The sequence below is a fragment of the Hyperoodon ampullatus genome (genome assembly GCF_949752795.1).
Source record: "Hyperoodon ampullatus genome assembly, chromosome: 1".
NCBI classification, from domain to species: domain Eukaryota; kingdom Metazoa; phylum Chordata; class Mammalia; order Artiodactyla; family Ziphiidae; genus Hyperoodon; species Hyperoodon ampullatus.
In genome coordinates, this window is record NC_136914.1 from 53,393,820 (window position 1) to 53,410,529 (window position 16,710).

Consider the following 16,710-nt stretch of genomic DNA (forward strand, 5'->3'; position numbering starts at 1 on the left):
GAAAATGTGGCTTTAGTTGGATTAACTGGCAGTCCATAAGGTACCACTCCCTCTGCCTTAAGTCTGTTGACCAATAATTCAGGGAGCTAAGAACAAAATTAAGCAATGCTCCTAGTCAAAGTAAATAATCTAATTCCAACCTAGTGAGAACTAGTCACGTGGGAGAGCTGGATTTGGATATGTACAAAACACGATGCTTTGAGGCATTTTTCCAGAAGTGGTGGTACCGGCTCTTCTACATTGCCTCATCTTGTTCTTCTTGTAATCAGTAGCAGTTTAGGACATCTGGTCAGTGGCTGGGATGCATTAAACTACAGAAGGATGAACTACTGCCTAGGGAAATTAAATTCCTGATACCTTAGACTCCATTAGTATGGTGCTATAACCTATTTGAACTAACCTGCATCAAACATAAACAACCCACCCATTCTTTAGAAAATATTACTCTCAGCCTTGGCATTACTAATATTTTGGGTCAGATAATTCTTTTTGTGGGGGGCTGTTCTGTGAATTAAATTTAGCAGCAACCCATGCCTTTACTTCTAGATGTCAGTAGCACCCTCTAGTCATGATAACCCCAAATATCTCCAGATATTGCCATTAAGTCCCCTGAAAGACATCTCCTACCTGTGGAGAACTACTACTCTAAACAAATGAAAGAAAGTCAAACAAAATTCAGGGTAATTTGACAACTAGACATAAGAGCTCAAAAGAATTTATTGCTATTATTAATTGTTTAATTAATGCAAAAGTTCAATGATTATTTAATGCTTACTATTATCAAAGTGGTGCGGCACGGCCAAAAAAAAAAAAAAAAAAAGATTTTGTGGAACTAATGTATGCTGTTTGTTTGGCTGAGTTTTCTTGGGCGCACCATGTGGCTTGCGGGACGTTAGCTGCCTGCCCAGGGATTGACCCATGCCCCCTGCAGTGGAAGTGTGGAGTCCTAACCACTGGACCGCCAGGGAATTCCCTGTATGCTGTTAAAAAGGGAAGGGCTGCAGTGACCAAAAGAGAGCATGAGGGGACTTCTGAGGGGCAGGTAAAGTTCTCCTTTTGATGGGGTGTTAGTTTTGTGAAATTGGTGAGTATGTGAAAATTCATTGAGCTGAGTACTTATAATATGTGATCTTTTTAATATATTTTATACTTTTAACTATAAAAAGCTTTAAAAAGTTCTGTTTTATTATATAGACCAGAAAATTATTTTAAAGTGCATGACTTTTACAATGTTGTCTGTCATACTTTTTCTATGAGAAAAATAATTAAAATTTCAATTATTCACAATGCTAACATTTAACACTGTTTTTCCAAAAGTGAACTTTTGTTCATTTATTCATTTTTTTCAACAAATATTGAACATCTACTTGGTGTTAGATACTGTATTTAATGCTGGGAATCCAGAGATAAAAGACCTAGTCCTCAACATCCAAGTGCTTACTATTTATCAAACTTGGGTTATACAGATGTCTGGAGAACAAAGCAGGGCAGCTTACAGAGAATACCTGAAACTTCAGGATAAACATTATCATCTTCAACAAAGATTAATTTTATTTCAGGACAAATAAATTAAAATGTTTTTATGTTAAGCCATATATACGCATTCTACGGAATCAAATGTAAATTATATATATATTTTTAAGGCTAAGATAGTAGATATGAAAGTAATGTAGGATTTCAGGCAAGCTGCGAGTCCGATACAATTTCCTCTGCCATTGGATGTATTCTGAGGGAAAGTTTAAGAAGTGTCCATTACCCATGGCTATTACTTAACATTGTACTAAGGGTGGAATACCAATGCAATTAGAGAAGATAAAGAAGTTGGAGACACATAAACTGTAAAAGTGTGGATCATATATTACTGCTCTCATACAATCTGATTTTACACCCAGAAAAAATCAAAGTAAACTAAAATTTTTACAAAAACATAATAATTCACAGAGGTAGCAGAATACAAAATTAATATATAGAAATCACTAGGTGCCAAATACAGAGGATGAGACTTTTGAGTTCAATCTTAAAGGACAAAGAGAAATTAGTCAGGCCAGGAAGGGTTAGGAGTAGAGCTGTGAAGGGAGTAGGATGGAAGGATAGCTTAGGTAAAGGAACAGAAATATGAAAGAACATGGCATACTAAGGAAAACCAAAAAAATGCCGTAAGTTTATGATACATGTAAGGGTTGTGAGATAAGACAAGGGAAATAGGTAAGGGAGAGATTGCTAAGGACCTTGTTTAAGGAATATGGATTTTACCTTAAAGTCAGGAAAGATTTTGATGTGAGGCGTAATGTCACTGATTTGAATCTTAGAGAAGGCATTCTAGCAATCTTGCGGAAGATGGATCGAAAAGGAATAAAAACTCAAAGCTGGGGAGCAAGTAAGGGTTTACCACAAACGCTGAGGAGGAAAATTATAATATGGGACGGAATTGGAGCAGTGCGTGCTTGTGGAGAAGACGGAGTTAGCTCTGAGAGATGTTCTAGGGGTAGAATGTTAGGATTTCAGGACTTGATCACCAGCTGGATTGAGGGAAGAAGGAGATAGAATGGAGAGCAACTTCTGTGTTTCTAGCTTTGGTGATTATTTGATTGTTTCTACATTTGGACGGTGGTACAAATCACCTTGGTGGGAAACATAGTAGGAGCAGTGGACTAAAGAAACCATGTAGAAATGACTGTAGTTATAATAAACTATGTTGGTTTTCAAAGTCCTTTTAAGAGCGTATGGGTCTTCATTACACCTCTTCAAGGCTGCTAATTTCCATATGAGGAAATTCTAACACACTTTACAGAGTCATGTGGTTCATCTAGTCAATAGTAATGACAAAAATGGACCCAAAGTCACATAGCTAAGAGTGACAGTGAGTCACACTGTTCTGCAAACCCATCATCGAACCCAGACCCTATTTTATCTCCTTATAGTGCAGTGACTAAGGTTCATACCGAGAAATATTGAAATGTTTTATGAATAATTGAAGGAAAAGTAAGTTATCTTTAACATTATGTTAATATTAAGTATGTTACATCATACCCAATTCTTGGTAAAGTGGGAATAATTCATAGGTAGCACAACAGTTACTTTTATCTTAATGTGAAACAAAACAGTTGTCCTAGAGAAATTTCCCAATGATACCTAAAAGCATTAATATGAGATTTAAAATGACCAACTAACAGAAAGATATTGAAAGGAAAGCTTACTTGATGTTCAGAATGACTGAAGACCAATGATTCCTAAATAAATCTACTTTGAACTTTTGCTGTAATAGTTCTTAGAGTATAAAATTAAGCATAAAATGAGTTGTCTGTGATAGTGAAAGAAATCACTGAAAGTACTAAAAAGATCTTTAATAAAACACCATTTAACTAGTCTGATGACACTTATTTGTACAAAATAATTATGAACTTTTACTCAATCCTCATTGAAAAATAATAAAGTCTTAAGACCCTTAGATTATCTATATATGTATCTATATCTGTATTTATCTATTCTCCTTAATGTCATTTCAGATATCACATAAGCTTCTACTCAAGAATAATGAAGAGGAAATTCATTTAAATAATATTTTCTCTGGGTTGAAATCTGTTAAAGGAGTTCATCAAGAAAATTTAATCACTAATTTATTTATCCTGATTGCTACCTTTCCTTAGTAATAGCATAATCAAAGATATACTTTGCGAAAATTAAGCCTTATCATCAGAAAGATTATATCCACCCACTACTCAATCTGTTTGATATGAATCACCTGTGCTAATTAGCTTATTATATGATGCCAGGCAAGGAATCTTACTTCTTTGGGGCCTCAATTTCCTCATCTGTAAACTTACTTGTTCAGTAATTTTTTTTTTTTTATAAAGACATCACACACCCGCACCAATCATAGTGACTAATTGCAGCACTAATTCTCAAGCAGGGGGCACATTAATATGCCTGGAATGGGGTGAAACAACATGGCTTGGAAAACCACACCAACGACTCTGATACCAAATGAACTAGATCCTTGCCACTCAAAGTGTGGTCCTGGAACATCAACATTGGCATCACCTGGAAGCTTTTAGAAATGGGAAAACTTGGGCTCCAATGGTACTACTGAATCAGATTCTGGACAGAACCTAAAGCAATTTGTATGTGCATTAAAGTTTGTGAAGCACTGACCTAGCTCTTCTAGCTCTAGCATGTCATAGTTCCATGATTTCACAGATGGCTTCCTCAAGGCCAACCAATAAATACATTTATCAGTAGAAAGCCCCCAGGAGAAAGGAATAATAAAGATCACAGCAGAAATCAACAGCAAATAACACTATTGAGAGAAACCAGTGAAACCCAAAGTTGGCTCTCTGAAAAGATCAACAACATTGACAAATATTTAGCTATACCGACGAATAGAAAAAGAGAAAAGACTCAAATTACTAAAATCAGAAACGAAGAGGAGACATTACTATTGACCTTACAGAAACAAAAAGGATTATAAGGGAATACTATGGGCAACTGTATGCCAACATATTAGGCAACCTAGATGAAACAATTTCTAAGGACAATTTCTAAGAAATATAAACTACCTAAACTGACTCAAGAAGAAATAGAAAATCTGAATAGAACTATAATAAGTAAAGATATTAAATTCATAATAAAAAACACACCCCAGGGCCTCCCTGGTGGCGCAGTGGTTGAGAGTCCGCCTGCCGATGCAGGGGATACGGGTTCGTGCCCCGGTCTGGGAGGATCCCATATGCCGCGGAGCGGCTGGGCCCGTGAGCCATGGCTGCTGAGCCTGCGCGTCCGGAGCCTGTGCTCCGCAACGGGAGAGGCCACAGCAGTGAGAGGCCCGCATACCACAAAAAAAAAAAAAAAAAAAAAAAAAAAAAACACACCCCATAAAGAGGCCAAAACCAGATGGCTTCACTACTGAAGTTTACCAAACATTTAAAGAATTACTACCAGTTCTTCACAATTCCAAAAAACAGAGGAAGAGGAAACACTTCCCAACACATTCTATGAGACCAACATTACTTGAGACCAAAATCAGACAAAGACATCATAAGAAAACTACAGATCAGTATCTCTTATTAATATAGATGCAAAGCCCTCAACAAAATACTTGCAAACCAACTCTAGCAACATACAAAAAGGATTATACAATATGACCAAATGGTTTCTTAGATGACACCAAAAGCAAAAACAACAGAAAAAATAAACTGGACTTCACTAAAATTAAAAACATTTGCACTTCAAAGGACATCATTAAGGAAAAGAAAAGACAGCCCATAGAATGGGAGGAAAAAATGTAAATCAGATCCAGTATCCAGAATATGTAGAGAACTCTTATAATTCAACAATGAAAGACAAATACAGTTAAGTTCCCTACATACGAACATTCAAGTTGAGAACTTTCAAAGATGCAAACGTGCGTTCCCATGTCCAATCATGTAAGTCAGCTCAGATGTCTGTAAGATTGCTGTACTGTAAGATTAAAAATGTTTTCTTTATTTTTTGCATTTGTTTTTTTATGTATTAATGTGTGAAAAGTATTATAAGCCTATTACAGTACAGTACTATATATCTGACTGTGTTAGTTGGATACCTAGGCTAACTTTGTTGGACTTAATGAACAAATTGTACTTACAAGCACGCTCTCAGAACGGAACTCGTTTGTAGGTAGGGAACTTTCTCTTACCCAGTAAAAAAGAATGAGCAAAGGATTTCCATAGACATTTCTCCAAAGAAATACAAATGGCGGGACTTCCCTGGTGGCACAGTGGTGAAGAATCTGCCTGCCAATGCAGGGTACACAGGTTCAAGCCCTGGTCCAGGAAGATCCCACATGCCGCAGAGCAGCTAAGCCCGTGCGCCACAACTACTGAGCCTACGCTCTAGAGCCCGCAGGCAACTACTGAGCCTGCGCACCACAACTACTGCAGCCCGTGCGCCTAGAGCCCGTGCTCCGCAACAAGAGAAGCCACCGCAATGAGAAGCCCGTGCACCACAACAAAGAGTAGCCCCTGCTCACCGCAACTAGAGAAAACCTGAGAGCAGCAACGAAGACCCAATGCAGCCAAAAATATAAATTTAAAAAATATATATTGATAATTATTGAAGTTGGGTTATGGAAACATTAGGGTTTCTTATGCTACTCTCTCTACGTACTTGAAAAATTTCATAATTAAAAATAAAAAAGAGGTTCTGCTTTCTCTTGCTTCAGGACAAGGTTTAACTGCTAGCCTCCAATAAGAGTCTAGTTCTGCTTTCTTCTACTCCTGAACATAACCAAAATTTCCCTTTTGACTGGCATTAGCATTGAAATGAACAAGCTTATTTGGTTATTTAACATTCCAAAACCATTGTCTATGTACTCTTAGTTATTACTGGACAGGTATTGTGGAACAATAAGAAATCAATCATTTCTCTGTTTATCTAAGCCCTCAGTTCCTAACACAGAGCTCCTAAAACCCTAGTAATTTCCCAAGTGATAAGAGTCATAGGGGCATCTTTTGTTATATTTGGTTCTTGTTTCTAGTTCTGAAATAGTTCCAGAGTTAAAGGTATTATAAAAGGAGCATCTTTGTTATTTATAACAAGTCCCTTTCAAACACAGTTTATGCTAATGAGGTGAATTTTAGAAAGCCCTTAAGGATGGGAGGGCTGGTTGCCAGGGGGAACCAGTGGTGTGATAAGAGGGTTGGAACTTTGAGCCATTCCCTCCGACCTCCAAATCCAGGGAGGGGAGAAGGGCTGGAGAAAGAGCTCAAACATCAAAGACCACGATTTAATCAATGATGCCTACATAATGAGGCCTGCATAAAAATCCTAAAGGAAAGTGTTCAGAGAGCTTGTGGTTAGTGAACACATCGAGTTGCTGGGAGGGTGATGTGCCCAGAGAGAGTATGGAAGTTTCATGCTCCTTCCCACATACTTTGCCCTATGCTTCTCTTCCATCTGGCTGTTCTTGAGTTGTGTTCTTTTATAATACACCTGTAATTTAGCAAGTAAACTCTTTCCTTGAGTTGTGTGAGCCAGTCTAGCGAATTATAAAACTTGAGGAGGGGTCATAGAAACCTCTGATTTATAGCTGGTTGGTCAGAAGGACTGGTGACAACCTAGACTTGTGATTGGCATCTAAAGTGAGGGGGCATCTTGTGGAGTCTGTGTTAACCCCAAGTAGACAGTGTCAGAATTGAATTGGTGTTGGAGAACTGGTGGGTGTGGGAAACCTCCCCCCACACATTTAGTGTCAGAAATGTTGTGAGCAATAGAGGAAAACCCTTTGCTTTTAGGTATCCATTTCTCTAATCTTTAAAAAATGACCGTTTCTAATTCCAGCTTGCCCAAGAGTTCCTAAGAAACCACATTTCCTTCTTCTTCACTGCCCTCCCATATCATAATACAATCAATTTTAGTTTGGGAAAGTTTCCCAAACATCTTCAAGTACCTTTACCTGAAGAATTCTGTACCACAGAAGAATACCCAGAAGATTTCTGGGAACATCTAGAAGTTGGGACAATAGTCAGTCTTCTGTTTTGATGCAACATAAGAAATTTCAGCCATTCCCTCCCACCTCCAAATTCAGGAGTTCCTTACTCTGCTCAATTTACTCCATAGAAATAAGTTGAATATTAGGGGTCAACACAGTGATCTAGCATAGTCAGATCTCTGATCTAGAAGAGTTAGAGCTGTCTCTCTCATATTCCCTGAGTGATATTGGGGAAATTACAAATTTCTTTGTATCTAACCTGTAAGATACTGAGACAGACAATCCTCCATGGACGTCTTGTGCTACTACATGTCTTTATGGGTTGTATCAAGACTGCAAGGCTCTCAGTGCTCTTTTACCCAGGCCATTTCTCAGGTTGTTTATGCAACTGATCATCTTAAGAGAGGAGGCTTTCCTACTGCTTCCTATAAAAACAACGGTTCCCCAAACTGTGTTCCTCAACTGCAACACTGAACCACCACATGTGTAGCATTTTTCTAAGTGATACAGTGTCTCCCAGGTGCAACTCTGGTGCAAGAGGAACTGACACAAATGTGTTGATACTCAGACTGCTTGCAGTGTCATGAGAAATAAAGTCTTTTGTGGTGTCCTTCGCCAGTATCCAAGAAATAGGCTAATTTTTTAGTTTGTAAGTAGAGTAAACCCCAACCTTGACAAAATATAGGAATAATCTCTACCCTTAACTTAACTCCCTGGAATATTGTACACTTGTGCTCCAAATGAGACAACACTAAAAGTAATATAGTTAAAAGCATGATAAATTCCAGTATAGGATTTGAGGCAGGCCCTAAATATGAAATTCACAGAAAACATTGAAGAAAGTATTCCAAGTGGGGAGAATGGGTACGTGAAGTGAGGTGAAGGAAATAAGAATGGAGTGGGGAGTTCTTCCTGGGGAGAACTGGAAAACAGGAAGGGTAAAGTCAAATGACAGGTCTCTAAAACTAGACCTGCATATCCAGGAAGCAGGCAATGGAAACCACTGTAGGTTTTGAGCAGGGAAGTCATATGATTAGAACTTTGTTTCAGGATGATTAGTCTGAAAGGATTATGCAAAATGAATCTGAAGAATTTGGGAAGAGGATCAAAATGGCTTCACTTGAAGAACTAGACCTGTTAAGGAAACAGAGGAGTCGAGAATAACCTAAAGTTTTTGCCCTGTGAGCCTCGAATACTGTGCTGAAAATGGAAATGAAAAGAACTGAATAACTGTTCTGGAAGTAAGGGGTAAAATCAGCTTGGCTTTGGATACAATAAAGGATACAATGATGTGGAAGCATTCTAAACATAATTTTCATCATATAGTTGTAAATACAAACTAAAGTTTGGGTTGGGATAATCACTAGCCAAGGGATAATAGTACCAATGATTAGAAATAAGATGTTTCCATCAGAGGAGATGGTTTAAAGAGAAATAGAAGGATGCAAGGTACTTGGCCTTTAAAGCGTGCCAACAATTATAGGCTGGGAACAGAAGACAACATATTGGCATTGTTGGAAGAGCTCTTTTGCTTATATCTTGGTAGCTAGAGCTGAAATGGATACACACCAGAGAGGCACTACGGGATACTGGACTATCTTTCAAATTAAAGGTCACAACCCCTTAGTGGGGTATAAAAATCGATTTAGTATGTCCTATAGTGTAAGGTTATATGTTGTTTCATGAAACTTTTTTTTTTTTTTTTTTTTGCGGTATGCGGGCCTCTCACTGTTGTGGCCTCTCCCGTTGCGGAGCACAGGCTCCGGACGCACAGGCTCAGCGGCCATGGCTCACGGGCCCAGCCGCTCCGCGGCATGTGGGATCTTCCCGGACCAGGGCACGAACCCGTGTCCCCTGCATCGGCAGGCGGACTCTCAACCACTGCGCCACCAGGAAAGCCCTCGTGAAACTTTTGTTCTAGATATTTAGAAATAAATGATGTGTGTATGGAATTTTGATGAAAAAGTATTTTTGAGAGCCAACTAGGTTTGAACTTTGGTATAGTGGTTAACAGCACAAGCTCTGGAGCTAGCCTGCTGGAGTTTGAACTCTACTTGAACTCTTCCCCTAGCTGTGTAACCCTAGGCAAGTTCCTTTTCTCTTTTCTTTCATTTTTTTTTTGCACTTATTATTTTGAGACAATTATAGATTCACATACAATTGTAAGAAATAGAGAGATATTATGTACCCTTAACCTAGTTTCCCCAAAGGTAACATCTTGCAAAACTAGAGTAACTTATCACAACCAGGATATGACACTGAACTGTATCACAAGGATCCCTCACTTTGACCTTTTACAGCCCACAAGCACTTCCCTCCTGTCTCCTACCCCCTTATAACCCATAGCAACTACTAATCTGTTTTCCATTTCTGCAGTGCTGTCATTTCAAGAATGTTATATAAATGGAATCATACAGTATGTAACTTTTAAAATTGGCTATTTTTTCGCTCAGCATAGTTCTTGAGGGATCCATCTAGGTTATCAATAGTTCGTTCCTTTTTATTGCTGAGTAGTATTTCACTGGGAAAGTTTCTTAACTCTGTAGGCCGTACTTCCTTCATCCATAAGATAATGATAGGGTTTTGAAGATTAAACAAGTTCATGTATGTTAAGCATTTAGAAATGCTTGGGATGTACTAAGAATAAAAAATTGTGGGACTTCCCTGGTGGCGCAGTGGTTAAGAATCTGCCTGCCAATGCAGGGGACATAGGTTTGAGCCCTGGTCTGGGAAGATCCCACATGCCGCAGAGCAACTAAGCCTGTGTGCCACAACTACTGAGCCTGCACTCTAGAGCCCACGAGCCACAACTACTGAGCCTGTGTGCTACAACTACTGATGCCTGTGAACCTAGAGCCCATGCTCTGCAATAAGAGAAGCCACAGCAATGAGCAGCCTGTGCACTGCAACGAAGAGCAGCCCCTGCCCGCCACAGCTAGAGAAAGCCCACGCACAGCAACAAAGACCCAACACAGCCAAAAATAAATAAATAAATATTTTTTTTTAAAAAAAGGAATAAAAAATTGTTAGCTATCAAAATTATTATGGTCCTCCATAAGTAAGTTTAAAATTTTTATTTAATTTAAAATAAACCTTCATTGAACGTCTATGTGATACAGTGCTAGATGCTAAGAAAATTTCTTAGATACGTTCCTTCCATTTTTCAAAACGGTGGACATCAAGTCTTAACTCACAAAATATATCAAGTAACCAGTAAGCCATCTTGATGAGGTATTATTTCATACAAGTATATTATTTCCCTAATTCAAGTAATGTCCCAGCTACTCCAGTGCTCAGAGAGATGAGTAATCTGGGCAACTGCAAGTTCACATAATCTGTTTAAAAGGTTTGTAGTAAGTACCGATAGGAATTCAATATTTATTGAGAAGCTAAAGGTAGTAAACCAGGTGCTTTTTTTTTTTTTTTTTTTTTTTGGCTGTATGTGGGCCTCTCACTGTTGTGGCCTCTCAAGTTGCGGAGCACAGGCTCCGGACGCGCAGGCTCAGCGGCCATGGCTCACGGGCCCAGCCACTCCGAGGCATGTGGGATCTTCCCGGACCGGGGCACGAACCCATGTCCCCTGCATCGGCAGGCGGACTCTCAACCACTGCGCCACCAGGGAAGCCCAACCAGGTGCTTTTATTATTTCATTTAATCTTCATAATTTTCTAGTGAGTTTCAAAACTTTTAGACCCAAATTAATAGCATATAATGAGACGAGATGTGAGATAATTGATCAATGCTGTAAGCATGACATGATTCCACCCTAAGAAGACATTTCATATTCTACCAGACAGGAGTTACAGACACATTGACTGTAAAACCAACCATCACTGTGAGAAATTAGTTCACCAGAAAAACCTTCAATCTTGCCAAAATCAAAACAAAAGAAAAGAAAAACCAAACCCCAAAGCTAACAGTTCAAATCTGTGACCTCCTAGAGTTTGTTATTTTAAAAAGCAGATTTTCAGGAGGCTGGAAGCCAGTGTTAACATTTTTGCTATTAAAAAGCCACCTCTTATGACACGTCCATAACAACAGATAAGAAACAGAATTAAAACAGCTCAGCAGTGAAGGTCTCCTGACAAGATCTGAGCCTACATACATCAGCAGCTTTCTCCGGTTCTGACTGCAGGCTCCTCCCCAGACCCTGAGCTGCTCTGGGTATTACATGTGGATAATACTCCATAACTCATGTTCATTCTTGTTACAAGTACTCATTTACAAAAACTCTAAGTTATGTAAACAGTAAAATTCTAGCATTTCATATAACTGAAATGAGAAGAGATGTAGAAAATTGTATAAAAAAGACAAGGATGAAATGACTCAAAAAAAGTTAACAAGTAAAAGCTATTTTCCTTCCCCCTTCCTTCCCCTTCTGATTTTCTTTTTTTAAGCTATATTCCAGAAAGACTTTTCTATAAATAAGTTCTTGGCCAACATTACCATATACCACTTTATTGGTAATCTACTAAGATCATCAAAGTAACACAATTTACATCTTCTTACATGCACCCCTGTGTTCACAGCAGCACTGTTTACAAAAGCCAAGACATGGAAACAACCTAAATGTCCATCAACAGATGAATGGATAAAGAAGATGTGGTACATATATACAATGGAATACTATTCAGCCATAAAAAAGAACAAAATAATGCCATTTGCAGCAACATGGATGTAACTAGAGATTATCATACTAAGTGAAGTAAGTCGGAGAGAGAAAGACAAATACCACATGGTATCACTTATATGTGGAATCTAAAATATGACACAAATGAACCTGTCTATGAAACAGAAACAGAATCAGGGACATAGAGAACAGTCTGGTGGTTGCCAACGGGGAGGGGGTGTGGGGAGGAATGAAGTGGGAGTTTGGGATTAGCAGATGCAAACTATTACATATAGAATGGATAAACAACAAGGTCCTACCATACAGCACAGGAACTATGTTCAATATCCTGTGATTAACCACAATGGAAAAGAATATGAAAAATAATGTATATAAGTGTATAAGTGAGTCACTTCGCTGTACAGCAGTAATTAATACGACACTGTAATTGAACTATACTGTAATAAAAAAATTCACACATTTTCTGGGGTTTTCCCTTTTTGATTTCACCTATGACAATCATTCACAAAAATTCCAGCAAAAAGAAATGAAAAGGAGGAGGCTGACTCTTATAGTAGGCTTGATTCTTGCAGTAGTACCTTGTATCAAAGAAATAGAATTTTGCCAGGGCTAAGTCATAGGGAAGAAGTTTCTAAGAAGGGCACAGATTTGTTGGCCTATATGCAGCATTTTTCTTTAGTACGTAGTCTATTAAAGGAATCAAAACCTTAAACCTATCTTGTGCCTGGTAAATAATAATAATCATAATAATGATTATGGCAGCTAACATCAGTACTCACTGAATGAATCAACACTGTCCTCCTTTTTTTCTTGTCTATGAACTGTCAATCAACTAGACAATACTGATCTGCCTTTTCATCAAAATACATGTAACTAATTATATTAAAAGTAGAATCAAAGATGGAATAAAAAGATAGTTTGACTATAGGAAATGAGATGAAACTCAGGATAATTTACTCATTCAAAGTAAAGTGCTGAAGAAGAAACTATTGGGCAGCACTGGAGAGAGAAAACTGCCTTAGTTTTTTGCCTGGTGTGACCAAATCTACGGAGGACAATACTGTCCTAAGTCTGATACGAATACCAAGAAGTTTAAGACAATCTCTGCTCTCAAGGATTTTACACTTTAACTAGGAATGTAAACACACAAGAATTAGAGAACAAGTAAAAAGCCTTAAGCTCCAAGTTCTGCAGGACTTGAGTGAATGGAGAAATGAACTGGGCCAAAGCTGTCAGGGAGCGCTTCACAGAGCTCTCATCTAGACTAAATGGGGATGTAGGGGGCACAGGGGGAGGGAGAAGGGGAGTAAATGCTCCGGGTGGGATGTCACAGGAACAAGGCAGGGGAGGAGGCTGAGGTCAGCTCATGCAGTCAGTGAAAAGGCCAGTGTGGACAGAGTGGTGGGTGTGCGTGTACTAGGAGAGTGTACACTGAAGCTGGGGGACTTGTAGGTGCCCAGCCAAAGTGGGAGAATGTAAAATGATAAAGTGGAGCCAAACTTCAATTTTTCTGTCTTTATTATAAAATGTGTAAATCACCTTGAGAACCCTAAAGTTAGGTGCCAATTACAGAAGAAATAATTATTGGTTTGGGGAACCTTCATACATTTGAACATATGTGCTACTTTTCAAGGTAATTCCACCAGAAAGGAATGCTATTACATGACCAAGCTCAAAATGACTTAATGTTATGGGAAATCTACAAATCAGAGCAACATTCCAGATACTTGAAGTTCCTGGGATCTGTTTGTTTTTAAACTGCTTTTTCATGGTAATACATATATATATATATATATATATATATATATATATATATATATATATATATATATATATATATATATTTCTTTTCATGAATGATAAAAAAATTTACATCTTCCTAACAAATGAAAAAACAGCCATAGAAAAATGATATAATCTAGAAATAAAGTCCCCTTTGAACATATTATTACCTTAAAGGAACAGCATAAACTTATATTAATCCCACTTTACTTGGAACCAGAAAGATAAAGATTTTTAAATGCAAGACTCTGAAAACCTAATCCTGTACGAAGTACCTGCATGGAAAATCTGACGAATATGCTTACTGCTCCAGTTACAGTCATGGGAAATAAAACCTAAAGCGGACACTTCCTCTTATGGAAAACAATCAAAAGGTGGTTAGAAGATTAAAAAAAAAAGAAAAAGAAAAAGAAAACTGAAAGATGTTGGTGTGGCACGCACCTTCTGTATCATCGCGCATTTGCTCCACCAAATCTGTCAAATCCTCCCAAGAGTCTTTGCAAACAGCAAAAAGAAAGGAAAAGAAAGATAAAATGTCATGCAAGCCAAGAAAGAAAAGTGTTATTAAAAACAAGGTTTCAAAAGGGATAACTGAAAGGGAGATGCCTAGAACTCTTTGGGCTTAACTCAGAGATTAGTGGTGAAAAGCGCTGGGAATTCCAAAGAGGAATGTGACACTAACTGAGCAGAAATATCAACTATGACTATTAAATAGGTCTCAAAGCTAAGATTAATAATTTCAAGGCTTCTAATTTCACAGATCTTCTATGGGATCTGTATATCCCATAAATAACAATTTTTTTTTCCCATTGAAAATCAAGATGAGACTCTGTACTCTAGTGTACACAACAGTGACCTCATTCAGTATCTCTTTTGATCCCTTCAGTGAAGCTAAAAAAACATGTGGAATGTTTTTTAGACTCAGGCTAAATATCATGATGCAAAACTAGTGACTTTAAACAACCAAAGAATAACCTAAATACCTTTCCCGAGCCTTCCACCCAAACAGCTCTCCTTCCCCCAAACAAAAATAAAGGAAAAGTTGCTGTTTGAAGATAAATCACTTATAATTCAATAAAGACAGATGTTTATTCAGTTAAAAGTATAGTACTCTCTCTCCCCTCTTACTATAAACTCAGTGTTCTTGTATACAGAATATTCCATGTGAGACAAAAGGACACAGATGTCAAGATTACAAATATAATAGATACTTTATTATAGTGTCTTCTAATAGTGTCTTAAAGCTGTAAGATCATTATCTGTTCTGAAATGAATTTTGAGAACCTATAGAAATTTTTTAAAAAATGGATTAGGTTCATCCTTCAGTAACTCTGAAACCATGGTATTATACACAACTGCAGTATTCATAATTAAACTCACAAAATCACGTGAATTTTATATGTGTAAATACGCAAATACAAATCAAGGTAAGTTCTCAGAGGATGAAGCATAACAGAAATGAGAAAATGGGCAAAGAATACTTTGTCCATGATAAGCCCTCTTGAAAAATTTATCATGGAAGCCATCATAGGATCTGAAGCAATAACTTGGAGTAATGACCCAGAAAAAGAATTTATCATTTGTCCTACTCACTAGTTCATTAAATTATCACTGTAATTAAACTGGTCAACTTTGGTTCTCACGTGGCATAGTGATTTTCAAGTGGACTGTAAGCGTTCATTCTAGTGTCAAATATATGTTCAGTTATCCTGTAAAGATGTGCAAAAAACCCCACAGATATATAAAAAGTTAAAATTTAAATTTAAATTCAGAAAACAGGGAAGCAGATGGGGATCTAGTAAAGTGATATGTGATTAAAATGGAACTTTTTTGAAAACTACATATATAAAGATTATTGGTTAGGTCAGACACAAAGACAGGCAATATAAAGTAATATAAAAGGTAATATAAAAAGAATGCAAGTACCTATACCCTATTACACTTGTACCGTTCCCCAATTCAAAAGTTTAGAAATTAATGACTTAGAAAACCAAGCACAGGAGTACAGCTCAGAGAACCAGGATTAAATTCCTAACTTCTGTCAACATCCCAAGCAAGTCACTTTATAAACAGAGGTAGGAGAACACGATAGTTCAGAGAACAGACTCAAGAGCTGGAACACCCGGGCTCACGTCCCAGCTCCACCCCTTACTGTTTGTATGACCTTGGTCCAGGTACTTCATCTGTTTTTCCTCAGTCAGTTTCCTCATCTATAAACCATGGACAAGAGGAGTACCTATCTTACAGCCCTGCTGCAAGGAGTAAAAAGAGTAAACACAGGTCCAAAATCTTTTATCTGAATATTTTCTGGCCAAATGTATTCTGAAATGCAGAATTTTATTTTTTTTAGAACGGTAAAATGGCATATACTGAGGCCAACATGCAGAACCAGCAGGGCCTGAGACAGCACTTCACCAGCAAGCACATCAGTATTTCTGCAGGAAACATATGGATATTCAAATTAAATAGGATAAAGACTATAAATAGCCTTAAGTAAATTCAGGTCATGTTTTAGCATCAAATGAGTTCAGGCAAATTTATGAAAAATGCTTCTGGTTTTAAGAGCTTTTTTTTGGATTTATGTCTAGAACACTTAGAAAGTATCTCATACAGAAAAAGCACAATATTATTATTTTACCATGAATTTGTGTTAAAATACATCATATATATATATTTGCATATATGATTTTCAAGTATAATCCTCTGAAAATATAATATGCTACAGATTTATATTATGTAGGATTATAGATTCATAAGAATCTTCTTTTAACAATCATGTTAGTTTACCATACAGACTTGTCATGTGACCTTGTGAAAATCCGTAAAGTGACTT

At 37.5% G+C, this 16,710-nt stretch overlaps 1 protein-coding gene across 5 annotated transcripts in view; it reads right to left on the reverse strand.

The window, feature by feature from the left end:
- Positions 1 to 16,710, reverse strand: part of RUFY3 (RUN and FYVE domain containing 3) — a gene marked incomplete at both ends in the record, with an annotated part of 82,994 nt that overhangs the window by 37,455 nt on the left and 28,829 nt on the right. Inside the window, one exon of one of the 5 annotated variants that reach the window (XM_079713322.1) lies at positions 14,319 to 14,372. The exons of the other annotated variants lie outside the window; for them this stretch is intronic. Within the exon in view, the coding sequence (XP_079569448.1) occupies positions 14,319 to 14,372 (54 nt within the window). The remainder of the gene's footprint in view (positions 1 to 14,318; positions 14,373 to 16,710) is intronic. 5 annotated transcript variants of the gene reach the window in all.